Source organism: Poeciliopsis prolifica, unplaced genomic scaffold (assembly GCF_027474105.1).
Source record: "Poeciliopsis prolifica strain line A6 unplaced genomic scaffold, Auburn_PproV2 SCAFFOLD007, whole genome shotgun sequence".
Lineage (NCBI taxonomy): Eukaryota > Metazoa > Chordata > Actinopteri > Cyprinodontiformes > Poeciliidae > Poeciliopsis > Poeciliopsis prolifica.
The window spans coordinates 16,408,422-16,431,723 of record NW_026562382.1 but is presented as its reverse complement, the minus strand read 5'-3'; the positions used below and the strand labels follow the sequence as shown (position 1 = coordinate 16,431,723).

The following is a 23,302-nucleotide window of genomic DNA, read 5'->3' as shown; positions in this document are numbered from 1 at the left end:
GTAAATCTCGCTATCTGAGAACTTTGCAGCCAGATGAATGTGAGGGTGATAATTACCTAGAGAGCAATTATCACAGCAGAGCACAGCCCTACCTTCAGGAAGAAATAGCGTAGTAGGATAAATTAAAGTCACATTAGCAGAACATGGAAGTACGTTGCCAGAGGAAGAGGAAATGCTGATCGAACCTGGGCTTCTAATTAAAGGGGAAAGTGATTAAAGAGTTTGCAGCAAACTGTATCTATCCCTCTGCACCCGACTCACGACTATATGCACCTCAGTCAATGTCACCGGTTAATGAGAACTCTTCTGTGTGGGTCTCATATATCAGACAGAGTCATTGTTCTGCTGATGTGTTCACACTGTCACACAGCCTCCAACTCACACATTTATTTTCTCTGTACATGGTGTTTCCTGTAATATTTAGTAAGAAAGCGTCACAAATCCATCCTCAGTCATTAAACAATTGAAACAATGTCATAAATAAGACTACGTACAGCCACTTGTGCAGCAAAATCACTTCAGCTACAAAGAAAAAAATATATAATTTTTCCATCATAATTTTGTATATGTACATATTCACATTTTAAGCAGAACCTCGACCAATTTTGCTGAAAAAACCTCCCAACAAATAAGTAGATACACGTGCTTCCATTTCCATGTTTTGATGACTGTAATTAATCCAACATTATTTTACATCTGAAGCAAACTGCTTCAGGGTAATTATATTTCAAGACCGATTACAGCATAATTTCTCATGTCTTATAGCGCTGCTGAAGGTTTCAGAATGAATCTCTGAATGAGATAGCATGTCTGTCAGACTAAAACGTAAAAGAAACCCCTAAGATTAATTAAGTGATCTCTATTGTTCCTTTCTCTTCATTCTGTTATTTCTCTAACTCCAATGTTCCAGTTCAGTGAACTGCTATTTCTGACAGAAAACCTATAATGTTACTGCATGGCCATATAACCACTAGCCTGTAGCTACAACACTGGGGAACATGTTGTGTTGTGTTAAAGCCTGAGGCCTAACTTTCAGAAAAGAATGAAAACATGAATTTACTTTTATCAGTGTTAAAGTGTGACTTCCTGGTTAAATTAATGATAATAGTGACACCATGTTGAAATATAACATTTGCATAAGTTGTACTAGGAAGTATAAAATTACATTCTGCAAATATGTAATTTATATTTATTTAAAATCAAAGATGTAGACAGGAAAGTGAAATCAACTGTGTCATAAAATATAAATTATGATATACTAGAGTAGTATTCATAGTTTTGCAACAGTTTTGAATGAAAATCTGTTTTGAATTTTTAAACATACAAACATCTTAATGATTCATGATGTTAAATACACAGAACTTCAGAGAGATACAGATGATCGTTACTTTTATACACATTTGTAAAAGAATGCTTCACTTTCAGAAGGTCAATGAAATCCACTGTGGTACAGTTGTGAAATTTCCTTGTTTTTAAATATTCCACATTCTACTGACTTTTTCTGAAAGACAGGAACTCCAGAACAAAACAGTGGGCTGTGTAAAATCAGAGTTTGCTGATGCTAAAGCACACGATGTGCAGAAGCTGACAAGTTCTGCAGAGTGACAGGATTCAGACCTGCAAGCTTCACATGGTCTTGAAATAATGCAACAAGCCATATCTAAAGAAATGCAATGACTGTGTTCACACAGCCAAACAGCTGGACCCAAGTCTTAGGTCCCCCAAGTACAATCCAAAATATCAGATGCAATGGTATAAAGAAGAGCCCCCAATAGATTCTCGGGGATTAAAGACTCATTTACCAGCTGGAAAGAGACAAGTTGTCATAACAGACATTTTGAATTATGTCATTCGGTAAATCAAGTGTCATGATTTACCGAATGACACTTTATGACAACAGTCATAAATATTCATGAAGACTTATTCATGTTCATGACAGGCGTTATGTCATGTTTCTGAAGATGTCATGACAGTCTTATTCACAACCCGTCAAATGAAGTGATACCGAACATTTTTTTCCTGTGGGTTAAGTCAATTAATTTTAGATTATATTTATTTAGTTTTACTTATTTTCCTATTGAAGTCACATAGTAGTAGTAAAACTTTTATATATATATTTTTAAAAAGATCTCTGTTTTAACTTTCTACTATGGCACACAATGCATCGGGGAAAAGATGGGGGAAAAGAAAATAAACAACTATTGCCTCTTACCGGAGGGCAGTTGCTCCATGCTCCCCAGGCGGACACAACGCAGTCATTAGGACAGGCTAAATAGCAAACCTGGGCCCTGGGAGGCATTGCCTCTGGATCACACATACTGTCGTTTGGGCTGCCATCCTCCATGCTTGCTGTTCCCCTCATCACACACCTACAAAATAAGAAATATATATATTTATATATAGCACTGGAAGCAGCTTTATAACAAGTCTCAAGGGGCTGACATCTCAGTCCACGAGGAATTTGTGGTCTCATCTTAAAGATTTTGACTCGGAGCGGATTGCTAAGAAATTGAAGTAATCTTATTTTAAGTGTTTAGTTTCTATCAGGTCTTTGAGTTTTCTCTGCTTTTTTAAAAAATACGAAGGTTTATCAAAACTGAAGCACGAGGTCAAAATGTTCATTTATTTTCCACATGAAACACTAGAATAATTTATTCACTCATCGATTTATATTCCTGTTATGCAAATAATTCCTAGTATGCTTCTGTTGAGGGATGGTAGTTTTTGACCCCAGGGGAACAGGATTTTGAAATTAAAAAAGTCACATTGCTCATTATTATTTATTATTATTAAGTAATATGCTATTTTCCATTTATGACTTTTGGAAAGTGACTAATCATCATTAAGTTTTCAAGAAAGTGTTTTGTTTTCTATATGATTTCATCAATATACAATCTTCCAGTATCAACAACTCATTATCTCCAACAGTGTCTGACTAATTATTATCTAAAAGGTTTGTTCCATATTTATTAAGTCATATAGTGCTATTTACTTCTCTCTCGCTCCCTCTCTCACAGACAAAAGTTTCTAAAAGGTTTTAGTTCACTGAAGTGAATGCAGCTCCTTGTGCAGTTTTCAGATTTTTTTCAGATTTTTTTGTTTTGATAAATAACTGCACGAAAAGTGGCACATTTGACCTTGTATATAAAGAAGTTTTTGTCATTTTCATTCCACTTCAGAATGATGCATTTAGTTTTGGTCTATTACAAAAACAGATCTCATAAAATACTTTGGTTATAACAGTAATAACAGCGGTCTGTGGTTGTAATATAAAAATATGCAGATAGTTAAATGAATGATTTTATTAGATAACAGATTTTGTTTCTGCTTCTTAAGTAAAAAGAAGCAGTAATAGTCTATTCTTAACAATACAGCTTGATTTAGGTTTCTGTTTCCTCCGTTGCTTTCTAAGTGCCAAGAAAGGCAAAGAACGTGAAAATTATCTGTCAGCATTCATTGTGAAGCAATACCTTGCTGTGACCGTTTCCCCTTAGCGCCGCAAGTGGGAATGACAAGTCAGTGAGTGTGCTACAGTGCTGTTGCCAATCCAACTTCTCTAGTTGTGTGCTGCCAAAACAGCCCAACAGTCGTCCAAGCCTAACCTGCTTACTGACCTGATCTTGCGACTCTGGACTCCCTCTCCGCAGGCTGGCAAGTCGTCCACAGTGTTGATGGTGCAAATGGACCAGGGCTCCATCCGCCACTCGTACTGGCTGCATTCCCTGTTGCATAGCACAGCCTCATACACCTAAATGCATGCATGAGCACGCAGACACACACACACACACACACACACGCACACCCACCCACCCACACACACACACACACCCACACACAGACACACAGATGTGAGCAGAATGAAGGAGAATGCATGAAAAATAAAAACCAAAATATGTGGGATTTTAAAAAAAAAACATCCATGCATATAAATCAGACCACTAGAGAACATAAACATACAAGGTATTCATTTATATCACTGTTTTATGTTATGAGAGGAAATATTCAACACCACTTTCAAAGATTTTTATGGAATTGATCAGAAATGAAAGGCTCCTGCTTTCAATAGGAACTGTTTCTTCCAACCTAACAAAAGAGCTGATACGTTTGAGAGCCTTGTTTTCTCTGACATGCAAATTCATAAAGCTCAGAGTGTAAAGCTATGATTCAAAGGTTGCAGCAACTTTTCTTTTCTGTGCCACGATGTGGAATGAAATGCCGCAGACCTGAACAAAACACCTTCACAAAGAGATACTCACACAGTTTTTTCTGCATTTCATTTCAATCAAACCCCAAATGCAAACACATATTTCTCCAATTCTGTTTTTTAAATCTTAGCAGGATATAAATGTCCCAAGTATACATTTTGCTCCTCACACAAAAATGCTGGATCGGAATGGAAGTGTATAAGCTAGCCTGCTGCACCCCCTGGAGCCTCCTTGTGTTGCTGCCATCTCCCATGATGAACTCTCTCTTCGTTTCCTCGTTATGACTTCATAAAAATATTGTATTAGTCTTTTTCATTATTTTTTTTGGTGAAGCGTCATGGTTTTCAAGGACTGGCAGAAAGAGGTTTGCAAATAGTGGATGCTGAATCATCCAAACGTGTTAGGAACCTGGTCCAAAACATTAGGCAATACTAAAAACATCATAATTAACTTTTTATTACCCATAATAACGTATTGCTTCATTAATCATTCTGATTGTAAATCTCATTCATAATGTAATGGTATTTTTGTTAAAAAATTGTATATAAATAAAAATAAACTGAATAGAAAAATTGGTTTTACACATTCAAGTTTCCATTATGTAAAATGTCTGCTTATTTAGGAATCCCAGTAGGATTCCCAGTAGACATGGGGTCTTTTTGCTCTTCTGTGTCAGATATCTGCAGTGACATAATGTGAACCTTTGTACCATACTGACGCATAGTTACGACTAGTTTAGAGAAAATTAGTGTTTTTTGCAGAAATGTTCCTTGAGCTTTCACGTCAAATGTTACACAACATGTGGTAAAAGCTTTCTTTTTCAAATTTTTTTATTTTATTTTTTTTTTTTGCACAAAAGGTAGAATGAGGCCATTTTTGTGAAAGCATGCATGATTGTAAAGAAACTCTGAAATGTCTTTTGAGATGCCAAAATTAAAAGATGAGAAAAGCCCCGTAGAAAGAAGCTCAACGGTACCTTTGAGTCTTAACATTCTGCAGCAGCAAGACAGGGATAAAGACTATTTTGTCCGTACGGAAAGAAACCTATGTAAGACATGGCGAGAACAGCATGGGGTGTGTGAAATGGCAACGACCATGGCAACAGCCCCTCCAGCCATCGATGTAATTGGCTGGATTTTGAGCTCATTCACTTCTCTCCTCTCTGCCGATGAATCTGGCATGTGTGTGTACGCAAGGGAGCAGTCGCCACAATGCTTCTGTAAAACACGTTTACTCTCAATCTATGTAACTGTCTGCCACGGTAAAAGGTACGCTCTTGAGGACAGTTTGTGGGAAAAGCTATGACAAGCTGTAATGCGTGTCAGAGAATGTGTGTGTGTTTGAGTGTTTGTGTGCTCAGACTGGAGAGTGGGAATGAGAGTCGAGTATTCCCTTCCCTGCGGGCCACACAGATGCCTATTACACACCGTCATCATCTCCCATCTGTCCCTACAGATGCCCCTGCTGGGAAAACTGGCAACTTCCCGACTCCCACTTTCAACTCTACCACTGCATATAGATAGTTTGTGAAAACCTGTAAAGAAATGAACTTTTAGTCATTTACTATCAACATTGTTTACTGACCACTAAAGTCTGGATTTTGAGAAACCACTGTTATGAAAATGTCAGGATTTCAATAATGAATCGGGTATAAAACGGGAAACATCATTATACTTTACAGCCGCAAAACATAAATATTTTGAAACCATTTTATTCAAAGAATATATGAAAGCTTAAAACATTTTCTGAAACAAAAAAAATACCCAAAGTAATCCTCATACTTTCATATATGGAGGATGATAAAATCTCTGCAAATCTGTAAACCTACCACAGTGTGATAAAACAAAAGGAGTATTTTAAGTGGAAAATGTTCAATGAATCTGTGGCAACACAGAAAAGGAATATAGTGAGCAGTTTTGCAACAAAGATTATGCAAGTAATTGAAAGTGCGCTCCGCAGTAGTAAACAGTAGGAGGATGGATTTCTCTTCACCTAACAAAAACAGTCTCTGTTGGAAAACACAAAAAAACGATACAAATCTGTTGAATGACAGCAAAACACTTTTTATCCTGTGGCTAGGAAAGATAGCTTGAGCAGGAAATCAACAGCCAGACCAATATGGTAACTGCAGGTGTTCTTTGTGCAGGTGTTCATGTAAGTGAATGCTTTGATAACTGACTGTATCTGAGTTGTATTTTTTTTTTTCTGTGACTGAGATTGACGGAGAAAATATTGAACTCTAGATGCTGCCTGGGAATTAAAATGTTTTCTTCAATAAACCACAAGTAGCATTGGCATTAAGTAACTTTTAAAATGTTGACGCAAGAAAACTATCTGGAATTCTTAAGTCAGAGATATGATAGACATTGTACTTGGAATTTGAGAGATCCATTACTGGAGTGCAGAAAAACCCTCATTAGCAAAACACTGACTGATTACATCAAGAAAAGTGAGATTTGCAAAATCACTGCATGTATGCATCATATAAAGATAAGTGAGGCAGTTAAAAAAGGAAAAAAATGATTTCTGACTCAATGGACATCAATTTTATCATGCTGGTTGGAACAGCAGCAGAAATTGCAACTTCTATCTGAACTCTCTATGTTTTTGAATAAACATTTTGAATAATTTTTATTCACAGGTGTTTATTCCCCACTGTGATGAATTCCAGATTGACTCAGGCTCACAAGATGCTGTTCCTTAAATCTACAAATCACTGCACACAGGCAACAGTTGTGACATCTTCATCTTAACTGAATAAATTATAATATCAATTTTTACTTTATTAACTCATGTTCACTCTGAGAGATTTGAAACCACTACTTCCTTTGAGTGTACACTCCGTTATGCATCTAACATAACACCGTCACTCTTAGGTAGCAGTTGCAATTATCTGTTTATAATCAAACTTTTTATACTTATAAATATTTAAAAATTGTGCATATGGTAATGAATATGAATGTTGTATTCTACAAGGCTGAACATAAAAGAAAAGAGAAACAAAATCCTACACAAAATAATAATGAACTACAAAGACTGAGCAAAACCCTGAGAAAAATGTTTTTTGTTCCAAGTACAAAGGTTACATTCACAGAATAAAGTAGAATTTGCAATCATTTATATTCATCACACCCTGAGTATCTCTATCCTCTGCTCTTTTGTTCTCCTTTAAAATGTTATGAAATCAATTTTCTTTGATAAGCAACACAAGTGCTCTACCCTGGCTTAGTTTCTTTGCGCTCACTTTCAAAAACCAAACTGGCAATTTAGAATATAAGGAAGAACTAATATTCTGTAAAATGTAAAACTAATCAGAGACTATCGAAGTGGGTTTGGTTCGAACTATTCCGTAAGCTTGATTTTTAAGCTTGTAACCAAAGGACCAAGAAGACAGCAGGACTGGTGAATTTGACAGATCTGACATGCATTTTGTCCTCATTAGCTGAAGCAGAGAATATGTACACAATGAATGGCACTGACCTGAGCCTGCGTGGATGTCCATATTAGCAGTGCATGACAAGCCAGAAGTTGAGGAGGGAGAGAAAACAATATGATCATTAGTTTAGATTTAGCCTGCGGTGACATAAATGTATAGCTTTGCCTTAATTTAGCTATAAAAACTACTGCATTCTGCTCAGTGTTTTGTTAATGAGGGCAAAGGATGATTAGGTGCTTCATCAGCTCGTTTGGTTAAACAGTGATTCAATACTGCTGAGAGATTTTTGAAGTGCCTCAGTTAGCTGTAACAGCTGTGCGTTGGCTGTGCCTGCAGTTGAGGGGCAACTCCAAGAAACTAGTTTGTCTGGAGATAGTGAGCATGAACAAACATATGCTCATGGAGCCTGCATGCTCGCTTCAAAAACAAGGTTCCTAGAAGTACATTTAAACTAGGGAACGTCTAAATTAACTTCACTGCTATTATGGATTGTTTTTAGCGCTGAACAGGAGAATTGGAATTATGTTTTATTCTATTTTACACTTTATACTAACTTTCCGCATGATACAATTCTGGACGGACGTTGACATTAATTGATTTATTTTAATTGTTTTATTGTCTATGGAAACTGAAGCACATTGAATTTTCAACCATCTGAACCAAACTTTTATATGACAGAAAATTTGTCAGGATGTTCAGGAGCAATCTACAAACTCAAAGGCTCCACAGTCCACACTGAGCCTGACCTGTCTTTGTCTTCCTATGCAAGTTTGCTTGATTCTCATCTCCCTTCGGTGCTCCCTCTGGGTTTTCTCCCACTGAACTCAATTTCTGTGTTTCAATTTCAACTGGACCAATCATCAAACAGGAGTAGGATTTATGAACAATAATAAGATTTTCTGAGCTGTTTTAAAATTATAGTCTGCCATGGTTGCAGTTTGGCAATGCAAGCAATAGTTTTCCAAAGCAGTGATCCAAACTGCTTATGTGAAGCAAAGTGTAGAACAAGTGGATTAAGCTGCCATGAAGACCCCAAACGAAAACAAAGTATTTGCTCTGAAAGAAAAACCTTCAACTATGACTTCAATTTACAGCTGTTGTATACTGAAGTAGTATGATGTGATGAGACAAAATAAAACCATCTGACAATATGAAAAATTTGTAATTTAAAGACAGCTTTAATTGCCTCAGTCAAAGTGGGGCTGACCACACTCCAGCGAGTGTTTTTTAAAAAGGAGAGGAGCACTTTGTTGACCTTGGTAAACTCAACAAAATGTGTGAGGTTTCTCTGCAGAAAACTCACACCTTTGATTTATGACACTTAATGAAATACTATGTTTATCTATAATTCAGATTGTCTATTTCTTGATCCTGTGTGGATTTCACAAAATCCAGTTAATGTACACGTGTAAACATAGTTCTTGGTTTTAAAAGTAACTAAATTGTTGGCTGATTATTTCACCCTGAAAGAACCAAATGGATATGAAATACGTGGTACTAAAATGGAACAGTGAGCAAGGTATCAGCTCAGAACAACATGACCAACAGTGAGACTGCTATCTAAGAAGGCCAGCAGCCTAAACCAATCCACAAATCTGCCCCCCCACAGCACATCAGCACTGTGAGATCCCTTTACTGTGCAGATTAAGGATGACCATTCGGTTTTTAGTTTTTCACACTGCTTTGAAATCACATTATATGTCTGCACAGATACATGGGAAATTATGAATAGACCCACACAAACAAACGTATACAATACCTACATAAAAAGTGCTTGGCAGTGCGAACAGGTTTCACTGCAGGGTTTGTGTTTCAGTGCAAACACAGAAAATGGGACACAGGGGATTGAAGTCAAGAATATCTCTTCAGATCTCTGTCATTGTGTCTTTGACTTCTAAAAGTCTGTGCTTCTGCTGTAAGCAGGAGGATTCAGAAGAGAAAAATACCCTCGGTGGTATCTATTCTCAAGCAATGACGACCTCTCAACATAATCAGCAAATGAGAAAGATAAATCATTTAGACAGAAAATGCATACATTTGAGTTCAGAGCAAAACTGTTCATGTAAAATTGAAACCTTTTGTTTTTTCTTTTTGTTTGAAAGCTTTTCACAAAGTTTGATAATTGTTTTCATAAAAAATATGTCATAAAGCAACAAAGTATCATCTAATTGTGAAGTGGTATAAAAATTATAAATGGAATTTAAAACTAAAAATCTGAAAAGTGTATTTTAATATGACCCCTTTACTCTGAAGTCCTTAAATAAAATCTAAGCAGATAGGTCTTTTTAATAACTAGTGTTATGTGATCTACTATATTTGACTGTATGAGTGATAATTATTATTTGAGAATAATTAATAGACCAACACAAAGAGAAATGTACCATTCCTGGTATGCAACTGGATCTAAATTGGACTATTTGGTATCAAAAGAAAGACATATGTTACTGAATTTAGCTTTATTGGATTTGATATATTTGGGTAGAATTTTGATGTTTTATGTTGTGAACTAGCTTGAGATGACCTTTATTATGAAGCCACATTACAAAACTAAACTCTACTGAAAACGGAATAAAATGAAGATTAAAAGTTGTCTCATATTTCCCCTGTAACATATCAAATACTATCTCCAGTATTATTAATTACCTTTATTTATTTTAAAGGTAGTAAGAACCAACTAGAATGCACAGCATTCCAACCCAAACGATGTTCTTTTCTTGTCTTTGGCCACACAATTTGCTTTTCATCCTTGTGTTTTCAACGTGACTGCCTCTGTCGTCCTGTCAGATTTGTCATCACCCAGGATGTCGAACAACCATGGGCCAAACATTATTTACAGTATATTTAATATTAACTAAGATACCTTGGGCCGTATCTGCTCTCCAGCGAGGCAGCAGCATGACTTTCTATAATTGCAAAAACCAATTGGCTATCAAGCCAGGAAAATAATTCCCCTTTCTCGTTTGCTTTTGAATTTATGATGGTGAGTCAGTTTAACAAGACCTGAATACATTAGCAAATATAGTTTACAAGCACTTAACCCTGGAGCACAACAACAAATGTGGTCAAACATCTTTAACGCACGATGTCAAGCCTGCCTGGCTTTTTCAATTCAAGTTAATGAAAAGAAATTCAATCTTTGCCAGAGATCTCTGGAAACCCAATCACTTGATACATCAATTGAAACAACATGCAAGGCAAATAAAGTAAAACTCAGCAATGTTTGTAACTTTGATGTCAGAAAGAAAGGCAAAGAAAAAAAAAACTAAACATATCAGACTCATTTGTGTTTCTAAAATTACCTGGAACCCATACAGCTAATTCCTGAACACTGTCACTGCATTATTGCACAGCACATAAAGCATCTGCAAAATGAATGATGAGTAAAAAAACACTTAAAGCTCAGAAACTGAGAAATGTAAACATTTGTGTATAAATAGTCATACGGCTAAAATGTGTAATCTGTGAAGAAATCCAGCTCACCACCTTCTCTCACTTCATCAACTGTCATCTGCAGAAATGCACCACTCCCAATCAAAAACAACCAATCAGGGCATGGAGGAAAATCTTAGCGCAAACAACCATGCTCATGTACATGCTCCTTAATGTACTAATGGTAATTATTGTCCCAGAAAAAGTTTTTATCCACTGTCATCAGTGGCCATGCTAAATAGCTGGAGCATTCATGGAAGGCTCAGTTGTGGTAAGAAGTTGTAGCAAAGTGGGAGCATGTGAGGAGCACATATACTAGGATGATTGACAGCATTAAGGCCCTCCTCCTGGTTGTGTTTGACCAATGGTATTTCTGCAGTTAGTACTGGGAACAATGTGAGAAGGCGGAGGAGCTTCTTTTTTTTCACAGTTTACCTGGCTAAATCTGTAATGACAGAATAATAATTTCAACGTATAAAAATAATATTTTAATAAAAGTTACATACTGCATCTTTAAACAATGATCTAAAGGTATGTTCTCAGCTGCACTCTGCAGAGCTCTTTCTCCCTCCACCTCTCTGTCTTGCTGTTGGAGAGCATTTTTCCCAACCCTCTATGACAGTATCCAGAAATGGATCAAGGATCAGAGATCAGAGTTCTGCACCACATGTCAAGCTGCAGGCTGCTTTTCATTCCAACCCCCCTCCTTTATTTGTAGTCCTTCATCTCCATCAATGCAAGATTGCTCACTCAGTTGCCAGTTCATTCCATTCTAGCCACTATTTGTTGTTCTGGATCTCCCTTTGCTCTTCCTAACCCTACTCCTCGTTCTGCGACCACTTTTCACCAGCTTGACTCCATTATCCCCCACTCATCCTCTAAAACCATCCCATTCCTCTTGCTGCTCAACTTGATCATGGTTTCCCCCTGCAATCTGCTCAGCAGTTTCTGTCACCTACATCTCTATTCAGCTGAGCTGTTTTATTTGTAAAATCGACAAATAAGAGCTTCCCAGTGTCTGCCTGGTTTTTTTGCATTTATTAGAGGTGTGTCTGCTATCTCTGGTCATTTTTATCTCGACAAGTGTAAAATAGCTTAAAGGAGAGGATGAATATGTCTGTCACACCGACTCACAACATAAAGGTTTCTAGAATGTGATAGTCCTACCAAGAAAATCTGTCTGCCTATGCATATATTTTATAAGTAAGATTTTTCTTTTTGTTTTGCTTCTTCACCATCTCAAAGAGAAATGGGCAACCATTTGCATGCTCTCACACAGTCTTTATTTATACTGTACATAAAAATTTAGGATCAACTATTTATGCTTACTCCTTTATATGTTTGGGAGTTTGTAATTTACATACAATTTCTGACAGAAGGCTCGGATAGGATTATTTTCAAAGCCATAAATCTCGCTAATTCTCCCTTTTGTATGCATGTAAAGGGCACAGTAACTGAAATGCACAGAGAGACGTAGCTATTATGGTTTTAAAATACAAACACTGAGTGCAACATAATATTAAAGTCAGTGATGTTACTTTCTTATGTTATTTTAATATTCCCTCCTACGTGTCATAAAATGTTTTCTCATTAGCACATAATATAAACAACTGATCTTTAAAGCTGAGACCTTGTACACCTCTAAGCATTAGAGACGCCATAAAGTGTAAATATTCTGAAGTGCAAATGTCAGTATTATTCCAATTTGCATGTCTTATGTCCATAGAAAGAAATCTCTTATTAGCAAGCAAACAGAAGAAAAATGCAACATGCCTACACTAGTGTTTGCCACTGATTGATTTGATTTGCACAATTTAACAAAAACCCGTTTTTTATGTTATTTTTTTTAATTGATCACTGCACAACTTAAAATGTACAGTAATTGACTGCTGGGAGAAGGTGGGCCCTCTGCTGTGTTAAATGATCCGATCGTTGTCCACGGTTCTGAACTACTTTGAATTTGTGTCCTTTCATCATTGGTGACCAGTAGCCTGATGTTTCTGTTCTGTTGGTTTGTTGCACTTTATGTCAGATAAATTTCAGGATGACAAAGTGCTCTCTGTGGTGGTGAAACTTGTAAGCTCCGCTACTCTGGACATGTCTGTGTTGTAAAGTTAAATTATCGTGAGCTTTATAATTTGGGTATCAAGGGCCCGGGCATCAGCCCCGCCTCCCGGCACAGGCATCTGTGTGTTCCGCTAGTGTGTTGAGCTAACGATCAATTAAATGATGAATACAACAGTAATGTGACCTGAACTGTGGAACAAATGAAGCTTGAATGACGTTATAATCCAGGAGCTTTGTTTCTTTCCTGTTTTGCTATCATCCCTCATCATCTCAGCTGTACTGAGGAAGACGTACAAAAATCCAAACAGAAAAGGTCAAGAGAAAATGTTGGACTGCTAAAACTTATAAATAGGAAAATAGAAATGATGACTGTCATATTTCAAAGCAGCAGGAAAGAGCTGCTTCTTCCTCTGTAGGTGGAGAAATGTGGCATAACAGCAGCTGTCAAAAGCACTTCTTGGTGCACATAGTAAAACAAAAGTGGTGCATACGGTTGACATGTTTGTCCTCTCTGTCACTCAGTATGTATTTAAGATTAAAAACTAAAAATAAGTTGATATATTGAATGTCACAGCATCCCAGGACATAAGGTTTAGAACATCACTTTAGTTTTTTGTGCTTTTTATCATATACTCAAATGTTTTGTGCAAAGCAGACAACATTATCCACAAAAAATGGAAAAAAAAGGATTTTTTTTCTATAAAATTAAGAAAAAAATAGGCACATGATTCAGTGACTCATAGTTGTCTGTTGTCATAGTAACATGATAACAATACACACCCGGTAGCTTAGATATTAAAAAGATTAAAATTACTGAATTTGATATTCAACCTGAAGAAGTTGTAGACATTATAGACAGTTTGACTGCAGAATGAAAACACATGTTTATTCTTTCCAGTTTTAGATTTTTATAGAAATAGGCAGAAAAAATTATAAAATGTTGTACAACTGAGCTTTTTGTAGCTATTTAAATGCTTTGGGACATTATTTTTCTTTTCATGTGTTTACATCACATTGTCAAGAAATATTCTATATTATATGTTTTCTATAAATCTGTAGAGATTTCCTTTAATTTGCAGTAAAACAAGTTTATATCGTATTATATTAAAGGTTGAATTTTTCAGTGTACCTTTAGCAGATTGCCCTGAAGGAGTTCTATGATCTGCAAAAATTGTGAGAACCAATTTGCACTTGTAATTTTCCATATTTCAGATAGTCTATTGAAAGTGACCACTTCATTCACTCTGTCAGAACAGGAAAATTGTTTTGTTCCATGCCTTGGCAATCTACCACTGAACTGAGAGGAGTCTGTCTCTCAGATGTGAGTAATTTTAAAAGTTCTTGATGTTCTCGACTAATTAGCATCACAACATCAGAGCTCTCCACTTAGGATTTATGCAATTTATTTTAAAATAGCTCTGACAGCACATAGTCATGACTTTAGGAACATGTTTAAGCCCTCATTACAGTAAAAACAAAAGAGCCGTCTAACATCACAAAGCGCAAAATTTTCACCCATGCTCCTTTTAGAGAGTGTCAAGAGCAGGGATTTTAAAGAACAATATAATCTTCTACCCAACCAAATTGCAGTAAATACACCCATCAAGTTCAGCAGGTTTGACCAATTTGCACCTATTTTTCTGTCATACTCAGTTGTGTTATCTTTAGTGCAAACACAAATAACAATAAGTTCCTGTCCAAATAGGTTTTACTTGCCAAAGGACATTTTTATCAATAGGTGATGAAGGAGATTTTGAAAGACAGAGAAATGCTACATACCTTCAAAAGAACCAGTGAAAAATGAAGTGCATTGACTGTTAAATGTGTATTGAACCAAATGCAGTCTAAACAAACGCCACTCAAAAGAGATACTGACACTCATCAAATGTATGTAATCTTCTGAATTCAAAGAAAGTTACAAAAAGATCTATAAAAATGATCTCACTAAATTTTCTGGGATCATTTTGGTGATTCTAACTAATGTAGAAAAGTAGAGAATTATGATCTGATTTAACCTCAAACAATGAAGAAAAATGTGTATGCATTTTTTTTTATTAGTTGTATGTAAATACCTAGAACATAGTGTGGTAAGAAATTAACTAAATAGATAGGAAAGATTGAAACTGTTAAAAAATAATTTCAAAATTGCTTAAAGCTAAAAATGACAAAGAATCCTGTATTTATATCTTGCATCCAGAAGGACGTCACAAAGCAGAATATCATCTCATCATGATTAAACTGCATCATATGTGCAGTTAATGTTTTTCTAAAGAAATGTTGCAATACCAAAAATCAATCTATGCATGACTCTTCAGGCATGTTTTTCTTGTAATGGAAACTCTGCCAACAGCACCAACAGCCCCAATGCTCAATTGCCATGTACACCGACAGCCCAGTGAATGCAGCCAAGACATCGAATCATGACATGAAAGCACCAAATGCTTAATTTGTTGATGCAGGGAGATTGACAGCAGACTGTCAACAACAGACATACAAACAATTGGAAAAATAATAAAACATTCAGGCACATCAGCAAAAACCTAAAGGAATCAACAGAGAGGTTTTAGTTTGTGAACAACCCTAATATTAGATCTGTCATTGCTTGGAGTCAGAGAATATTGTCAACAGCTGTGGAGGAATATGTTGCTCACACATGATTATTGCCTCCTTGGATCTGTGCTGAAGTGGATCTGTGCTGAAGTGGCATGACAAGACAGGTAGATTTAAAGCTCAGTCACTAAAGATTTCCAAAGAGAAAAAAACAAACAAACAAGCAGAGCAAAACTGAAGTTGGTTGCAACTCAGAAAGACACATGCTGTGATTTGTGTTTACAATTTGAGATGTTGAGGAGAGACACTATGTCAAAATAAATTATTTACAGTCATGTGAAAAAGGTAAGGCACCATATAGACAGCTTGGGATCTTTTGCTATAGTACGTTCAACAACATGTAAAATTGTATTAACATAAATAATCAATAAAAACAGCAAAAAATATTGATCGCAATAATAATAGTAGTGAAATGGAATAAAAATATTAATTGTAGTGAGGAATACATTTGTAAATCTTTTACATTTATTCTAAATCAAAATGCTAAAATTACATATAAACATACAACATCAAAACATCATTATTCTTCATTGTTCTTTTAAAACATCTTTTTAAACATCAGGCATTTAGTTTGGTGAGTTTTTGATTGTTGGAGGGAGAGTGAACTCCATGACGAGATCAAACAATCTGAAACCTTTATAAACAAGACTGTAGCAGATTATGAGTCTGGTATAAATAATGCATTACTTTTTATTTATCTATAACATAAGGTTTCAATGAAACACAAATAGGACATCGATGGAGACTGAAACTTCATGGGATACCTGTATGTTTGTACTAAGCGATACCTTATTTTCTTATTTTACAGTCAGCACATTGTGTTCATCTGTGCAGAATGACAGCTTGCATGGCAGAAGTGACTTTTAGCTTGCATTCCATGTAAAATCCATATTTAGATTGCAGAATAAAATAAGACGATCTGAAAGATGCTAGGGTCTGGTAAACAGCAACAGTTATTTCAACCGATGGGTTTAGTATGTCCTGACTTTATCCTTTAATAGTTAAAGAAATAAAAACTAAGTTAAAATAAGGTATACCTCTAACTAAATAGCCTTATTTTTCAGAGGCTAAGTAGAATAAGATTAGACTAAAATATACAAACATGAATTAAATATTTAGTGGGATTTAAAAATTTTACGTCTGACTGTATGTTGAGATCTTTAAAACCCCAATCTTTTGGTTAAAAAGTGTGGCACAGCTGTTAATTAAAACCTAAATGTTAATTGTGGATAATTATGATCATTCTACCCAAAAGCGAAGCACTGACATTTGGAGCACTGACTAAAATGTAACAGAAAGGTTTATATGCATAGTCTTTTAAACTGCTTCTCTCTTGCAAACAACTGATCATTATATAAAAGATGAAACTTCAGAAAATCAGAGATGTTCTAATGCTTTTCAGTAGTAAACCATTGAAGATCTTCCCAAAACTTCAAAAGTGCTACTGGTGAATTTGGTTAATGTGAGTTTCTGAGTATTTTCAGGTAGAAATGATTAAATATATTACAACTATGTCAAACTACACCATGCTTCCATAAAATAGACCAATTTTCAACATTGGCGTTCGTTTTAGCTCGCATTGCTACCAATTAGATTTGCTGGTAAATCAAGCTCCCTACTGATGTCAATGGTAAAGTGACGTAATCCAAACTGATCCAAGGTAGCTGGATAAAGAAATATGCAGTCTTAGATCTTCCATAAATACATTTCACAAAGAACCTCAAAGAGAATGCTAACCTTTCTGATGTTTGCCTCCAATTACAGTTGCTCAAATAGATATTTGTAGGTTCTCTAACTTGCACCACTTGGCATACTGCAGCTGGGTAAAGGCCTATTTAACTTGTTCAACTGCTGAGTTGAAAGCATAGAATCAAACACTAAATCCACTAATGCATTTTTCACTTGGAAGAGTCGTGAATATATTTTTAGACAGGTTGAAAAGATTGCCAGGTTGGAACAGCATTTTCTCTCTCACAAAGGCTCAGGAAAAAACATACTCATCATAATTTTATGCATGTATTTTGTTGTGATTTATGTTTCAGCTCGAATTCTGCAGAGGATCTATGCAAAAAATTCTGCAGATTACATTAAGTTTAAACAAACAGGCAACACTTTTTTACAGCAGCCCACTCTGCTAAATGTACCACCTTCTTTAATAATATTTCAATATACACTGCATTGTCATTCTTTCTTAAACCACTGGGATGTCATGAATTCTACTGTAGCCCCAATTATTCTCCTTAAGACTCTCCCATTCTGGACCTAAAACTAAGCCGTAGGTGTGCGGTCATGTGGTTGTGGGATATTCATTTTCACACACATCTCAGATCAACCGACCTGCTTACATAAATAACTAAGTGAGTGACAACAGAGAAAATGCCACACCTTTTTGCAGACAGCCCCTTCTGGGGACAATGACTTTCCATTTTCTATCCAAGAGTTATATTGATATTCTGAGAATGTACGTAACATCTTATCGCGTCAGACAAACACTCCTTAAAAGTGTTCATGTGGTCTGTGGATCCAAAAAATGTGTAACAGAAGTGAACTGGATGAAGTGAAATATCATTGCTGTTTATGGACATTACTGCATAAAACAAGCTCACAAATATCTGACCAATCACGCAACACATCACACAGGTCTCTGCACAAATAGTTCAACCAAACTTGGTGTTGAAAAGGGGAGCCAGACCCCTCCCTGAGAACAAGATATTGCAACTTTTGTCACAACTATCTCATTGAGAGCCCATTTCTATAGTTTTACTAGATTTTTAATACTGTTGTTGGTTCCTGGAGTTGATGGAGAGCCAGTGTAGGTGTTGTAAAATGGAATAGATGGGATGGAAGGAGGGGCCTGGATGATGATACGGGTGGCAGACTTCTGAACTGTTTGAAGTTTATGGAGGCACTTCTGTGGGAGACCATAGAGAAGAGAATTACAATACTCAAGACTGGAGGTGACTAGTCTTTGAACAAGGACAGCGATGAAGTGAAGGTTGAAAGAGGGGAGGAGGCGATTTATGGAACTAAAATGAAAATAAGCACATGGGACAATATTATTAGAGTGGGAGTGAAAGAAAACCATACTGCCATGGATGACACCCACACCATATACCTGAGGAAGAGATTGAGGACTGTCAATCAGGGAGAAGTTATTGGTTTTAAAGAGGGCTGCTGACAATTAGTGACATTTCAGTTTTATCTGAGTTTAGTTCTACATGGCAGAAAAGTACAGGTGGTAACACTTTAACACATGTTAATGATTGCGTTGCAATTTTATTGACATAAATATCTGCGAAATCTTGATGTGAACTGAAATGCTGCACAACACAGCTGTTAAATGTGGAATCACATGAGAAGGGAAGTAACTGGCTAAACTGTGTTTTACAGATAAAGCATGATAACACCTTAAAAAAACACTGTTTACAGATTTATGCTACACAGATAAAAAATCCAAAATGCACAAAGACACAAAAATGACAAAACTTAGGTAACAAACAATGAATGTTGCTCAGTAGGACAGTTCCAGGTTGGATGGAGTTCCGGTATTAACAGAATTAAAAAATAACTATATGACTGGCACAGAGGCTGCCAGACAGTGCAGACAGTTCCTTTGTATTATGTGGAATGTGCATCCACCTCTGGATAGCTGAGCATTTGACAGGAAACAGATGTGGGCGTTATGATGAAATTCAAATGTCTCCTGTAATTATAGTTCCAATTTGTGTGTTTCTCTGGGAGCTCAGCTTTGACATCTGTGAGTTTTCTATTACAATCTTTCAGGGCATCTTGTGTCTCCTGGCTGCTGGTGTGTGTGGCCTAAATTTGTACACCAAATGTTTGTGGGTCTAAACTGCAAACAAAAAAAACACCTTTAAGAAAACCATTACACTGAAAAATCTGAATCTGAGTGGTGTTTTTTCTAGGCAATAAGGTCCTTTTTGTGGATGATCTGATTTAAGCTATTTTAAAACTAGTAAATAATGGTTTGTTGTTTGGGTGCAAAATGCAAACACAAATCAGTGAAGGGGCAAATTGAGGATGTCGAAGATTGCATTTCAGGGAGAGCTTTTACAAAGCAATAGAAACTTAAAGAAATCAATTACAAATTCCCTGCCTTATCTCTTAAGACGGAATCAATCTGAGAAAATAATGGTATTGGTATCAGATCTAAAAGTCTTAAACAGTTATCGGGTGCAGGCAATGATTTAGAAGTCCTGGGTTCTGTTAAATAGATCTTATTAAGGAAGTAAGACCTTAACTGACAAAAAAATGTTTCATAACAAAGTATATTACAGAATGTATAAAATGATTATATGCTAGAAGATGTGCATGGCAAAATTACATGTTGGCTTGAAAACGTGCTTACTGTGACAGCAACTCAATTAGGTAAATAACATTATATTCATACTTCGTTACATAAAACTATTCAAAATATATACATATTTTTTTTGTTCAGCTAGGATTACCAAAATAATTTCTGTTTCCTAATTAGTACATAGAATAGCAAAATTAAACAGCAGTAAGCAGAATTATATGCATTTTTTTATTTGTATATGTTATACTACTTGTCTTAAATTCATAATATTGCCAAAATTATTATGCAAACCATTTAAAATTTCAGAATGTATGATTGCAAGTTGAGACAGCGCAGATGGTGACATCATCATAGATTAATTCTGTTAATTAGAAGCAGAAGTGACAACCTATTTTAAAGCCACATGTCAAACACATATCATGGAAAAAATAAAACTGGCATGATATTATGAAAAGAAATCTGCAAAAGTGTAGCTCATGACTGGACATGATTTCCAAATGCCAGGTTCATCTGCCATTACATCAAACAGGAATGAGAGAGATTCTAGAGGTGTTTTTGTATTAAATGTGCATTTTCTTTTTCAAGGAAATTTTACCAGATATTTTTTTTTTCCAACAAAAAACCTAATTTAATGTTTTGCCCACGGTAGACAGCTTTTTTCTGCCAAAGAAAGTTTTCCTGGTTTCTAAGATAACAGCAATGTTGCCAAATAATTATGTCTGAACTTCAGGAAAGAAAACAACTTTAGCGGGTGAGTTAGTGAAATTAGGAAAAATGACATTTCAGTAACATTCACAAATACAACTAACTAAAATATTCAGATTTGGGCGATAGAGGCAGCTTGTGTATTTAGTATTCTTCTACTAAAGTTATCCTTTGAATTATTTTTCTCTCCATTTGTCAAAGAAAACCTGAGGGGGCGTTTCACATAGATTAATTATTCATGTGGATTAACTTTCCAATTGTTTGATTTTTACTCCTGGAAAGAAAAAAAGCAAAAGACCACTTCATAGAAACCACATTTGAACTCAATGCCAGTCTTATATACAGCCCTTTTTAACACTGTAACCATTTAGCTTATTATTTCTATGAGGCCCTTCGTCTCTCCCACTCTTATCTTTCTTCTAATCTTTCTTGCGCACTCAACCATTAGACGAGTGGATGACTTGTGGTGCTCTGTAAATTTCATCTCTGTCAATCCAATCACTTCTGGCTACGGCTCAAGGGGGAACATCTGCTGGTGGGAGGGAATCTGGTCTTTGTCCGATGACTGCTTCTCAGTCAGCAAAAGCAGAACAACTGTCTGTGAAAGACGAAGGCAACCGTTTGCGATAGCAATATTAACTATCACTCCAAAACCATAAGAGGGGCAAACTGTAGACAGTAAATGTGGGTTTGAAGTCTGAGAAAATTCATTGGTATTTCAAGCAAGCTGCTTTTTCTTGCACCCTGTGGGGTGCCTGAGAGAGTTCCTTGCTCAGTGTATCAGAATGGACAAATAACCTAACAGATCTATGCTTAGTGCATTAGTGTAAAGGTTGCGCTGTCTTTCCACCCACGTCTCAGGGAGATGTGCTTAACTCCAAATAGCCAATTTGGTCATGTTAACAACATGCTGCACTCCACCCTCAGGACAAAGCTGCAAAGAGCTCCTATTTCAGGAGGAGGGGTTATTACAGGGCATTAAAACAGGGCTCATTACAGGGCATTAAAACAGGGCTCACACAGACATTGTTAGTGGGCACTTAACCATCTGTACACAACTCTCCACTGGAACGCGTCTGAATATTTTTCACAAAGCCAAGCCTCATCTCCATATTGACCTCCACGAATGGTAGTGTCCTTTTCCAGTCCATCCAAGCATACAGGAAGCATTCATAAAACCCTTCCTCGCTTTAAGCCATGACCCCCATGAGAGAAGTGCTGTTGCGGAGTATTCTGAGTCGCAGAGAAAACCCAGCTGTGGAATATCAAAACCTCCCATCTGTCCACTTCCCTCCTCACTTTCTGCATTTTCCCCGTTCTCATGTCACAGGAAGGGCATGACCTGCAAGGCCAATGATTTAGTCTGACTGACTGAAGACTCCAGGAAATGAACAGGTCACCCAGGAGTCCCACTGTCTGACGGGCAATAAAGCTCGTCATTGAAGAGTGAGCAGAATGCAACAAGTTCACTGAGATATCATTTAGATTAAAAACAAAGAGGATGAAGAAATATATTCAAGAAACATACTGCAAATATGTTATGAATTTAGATGGGAACTGACGTATATGCCATATTAATGTACCCGGTAAGATAACGCTGTGCATGTCTTTGAAAAATATGATGTGCAGACCACTTTAGCATTAAGTAGGCTCACTGTCCGTCCTATCTGGATTCTGGAAACTACGTTGATAAAGAAGAGAAATAAAGAAGAAAAACTTGCCTTACTATATGTAAGCAAAACTCTTTAGTTTTACTTAGCTCTAAGAAAAAGTTAGAAGCATTTTTTCAAGTGATTTGCATAAGAACCTTTTCACATTTAGTCTTATTATATCAACAAAAAAAAGTAACAAAGTAATGCATAATTGAAAAGTGGAGTGAAAAGGTTGTGTATAAATAAAAGTCTAAAAAGTTGAGCATGCTTTTCTATTCAGCCTTCTTCACTCTGACATCCTGAAACAAAATCCTGAGAATCCAACTGTTCTGAAAAAGGCCTAAAAGGTTGGTTAGAATTTATGACATAAAAATTTAACATCCTGAAAGCTGAGGAACACACCAGACAGGCCAAGAATAACGTTTTGATGATGCTTAAAGCAGTGTTTTATAAGTAAAACAATTTCCAAAATTAGAAAAATCTCACTGAAATGTTCAAACAATCATCTAAAAAGGGGTAAGACACAACAGGAAAACCTCGTCCTCCACTTAAACTGACAGACCAATAAGCTGTGAAGCATGGAAACAAAATAAATCATTGTTGAATCAAATCAACAAATAGATCCTCTTGTTACTTATCAGGAAACATTTTCAAGGAAGCACTCTGAATTGAGCCTTTTAGCCTCTTTGTAAAAGGCCATGTATGGCCTAAAACTAACAGAGCATCCTCTAGAGATGTGTTTGTTCATCAGGTATAGTTAATGGGAGATGCAGAACTTATCATAGGTCAATTGAAGAAAAAGATAAAGGGTGTAAAAGTCTTACGAAAGAGGTTTCCTTCCAGCAGCACAATTACTACATACACACAACCAGAGCGACAC

At 36.2% G+C, this 23,302-nt stretch overlaps 1 protein-coding gene across 1 annotated transcript in view; it reads right to left on the bottom strand.

Annotated features, from left to right (window-relative positions):
* Nucleotides 1–23,302, bottom strand: part of thsd7ba (thrombospondin, type I, domain containing 7Ba) — a 188,327-nt gene that overhangs the window by 25,677 nt on the left and 139,348 nt on the right. Inside the window, exons 17-18 of the mRNA XM_055031554.1 lie at nt 3,615–3,748; nt 2,213–2,369 (exon numbers count right to left, since the gene is read on the bottom strand). Coding sequence (XP_054887529.1) covers nt 2,213–2,369; nt 3,615–3,748 — 291 coding nt within the window. The remainder of the gene's footprint in view (nt 1–2,212; nt 2,370–3,614; nt 3,749–23,302) is intronic.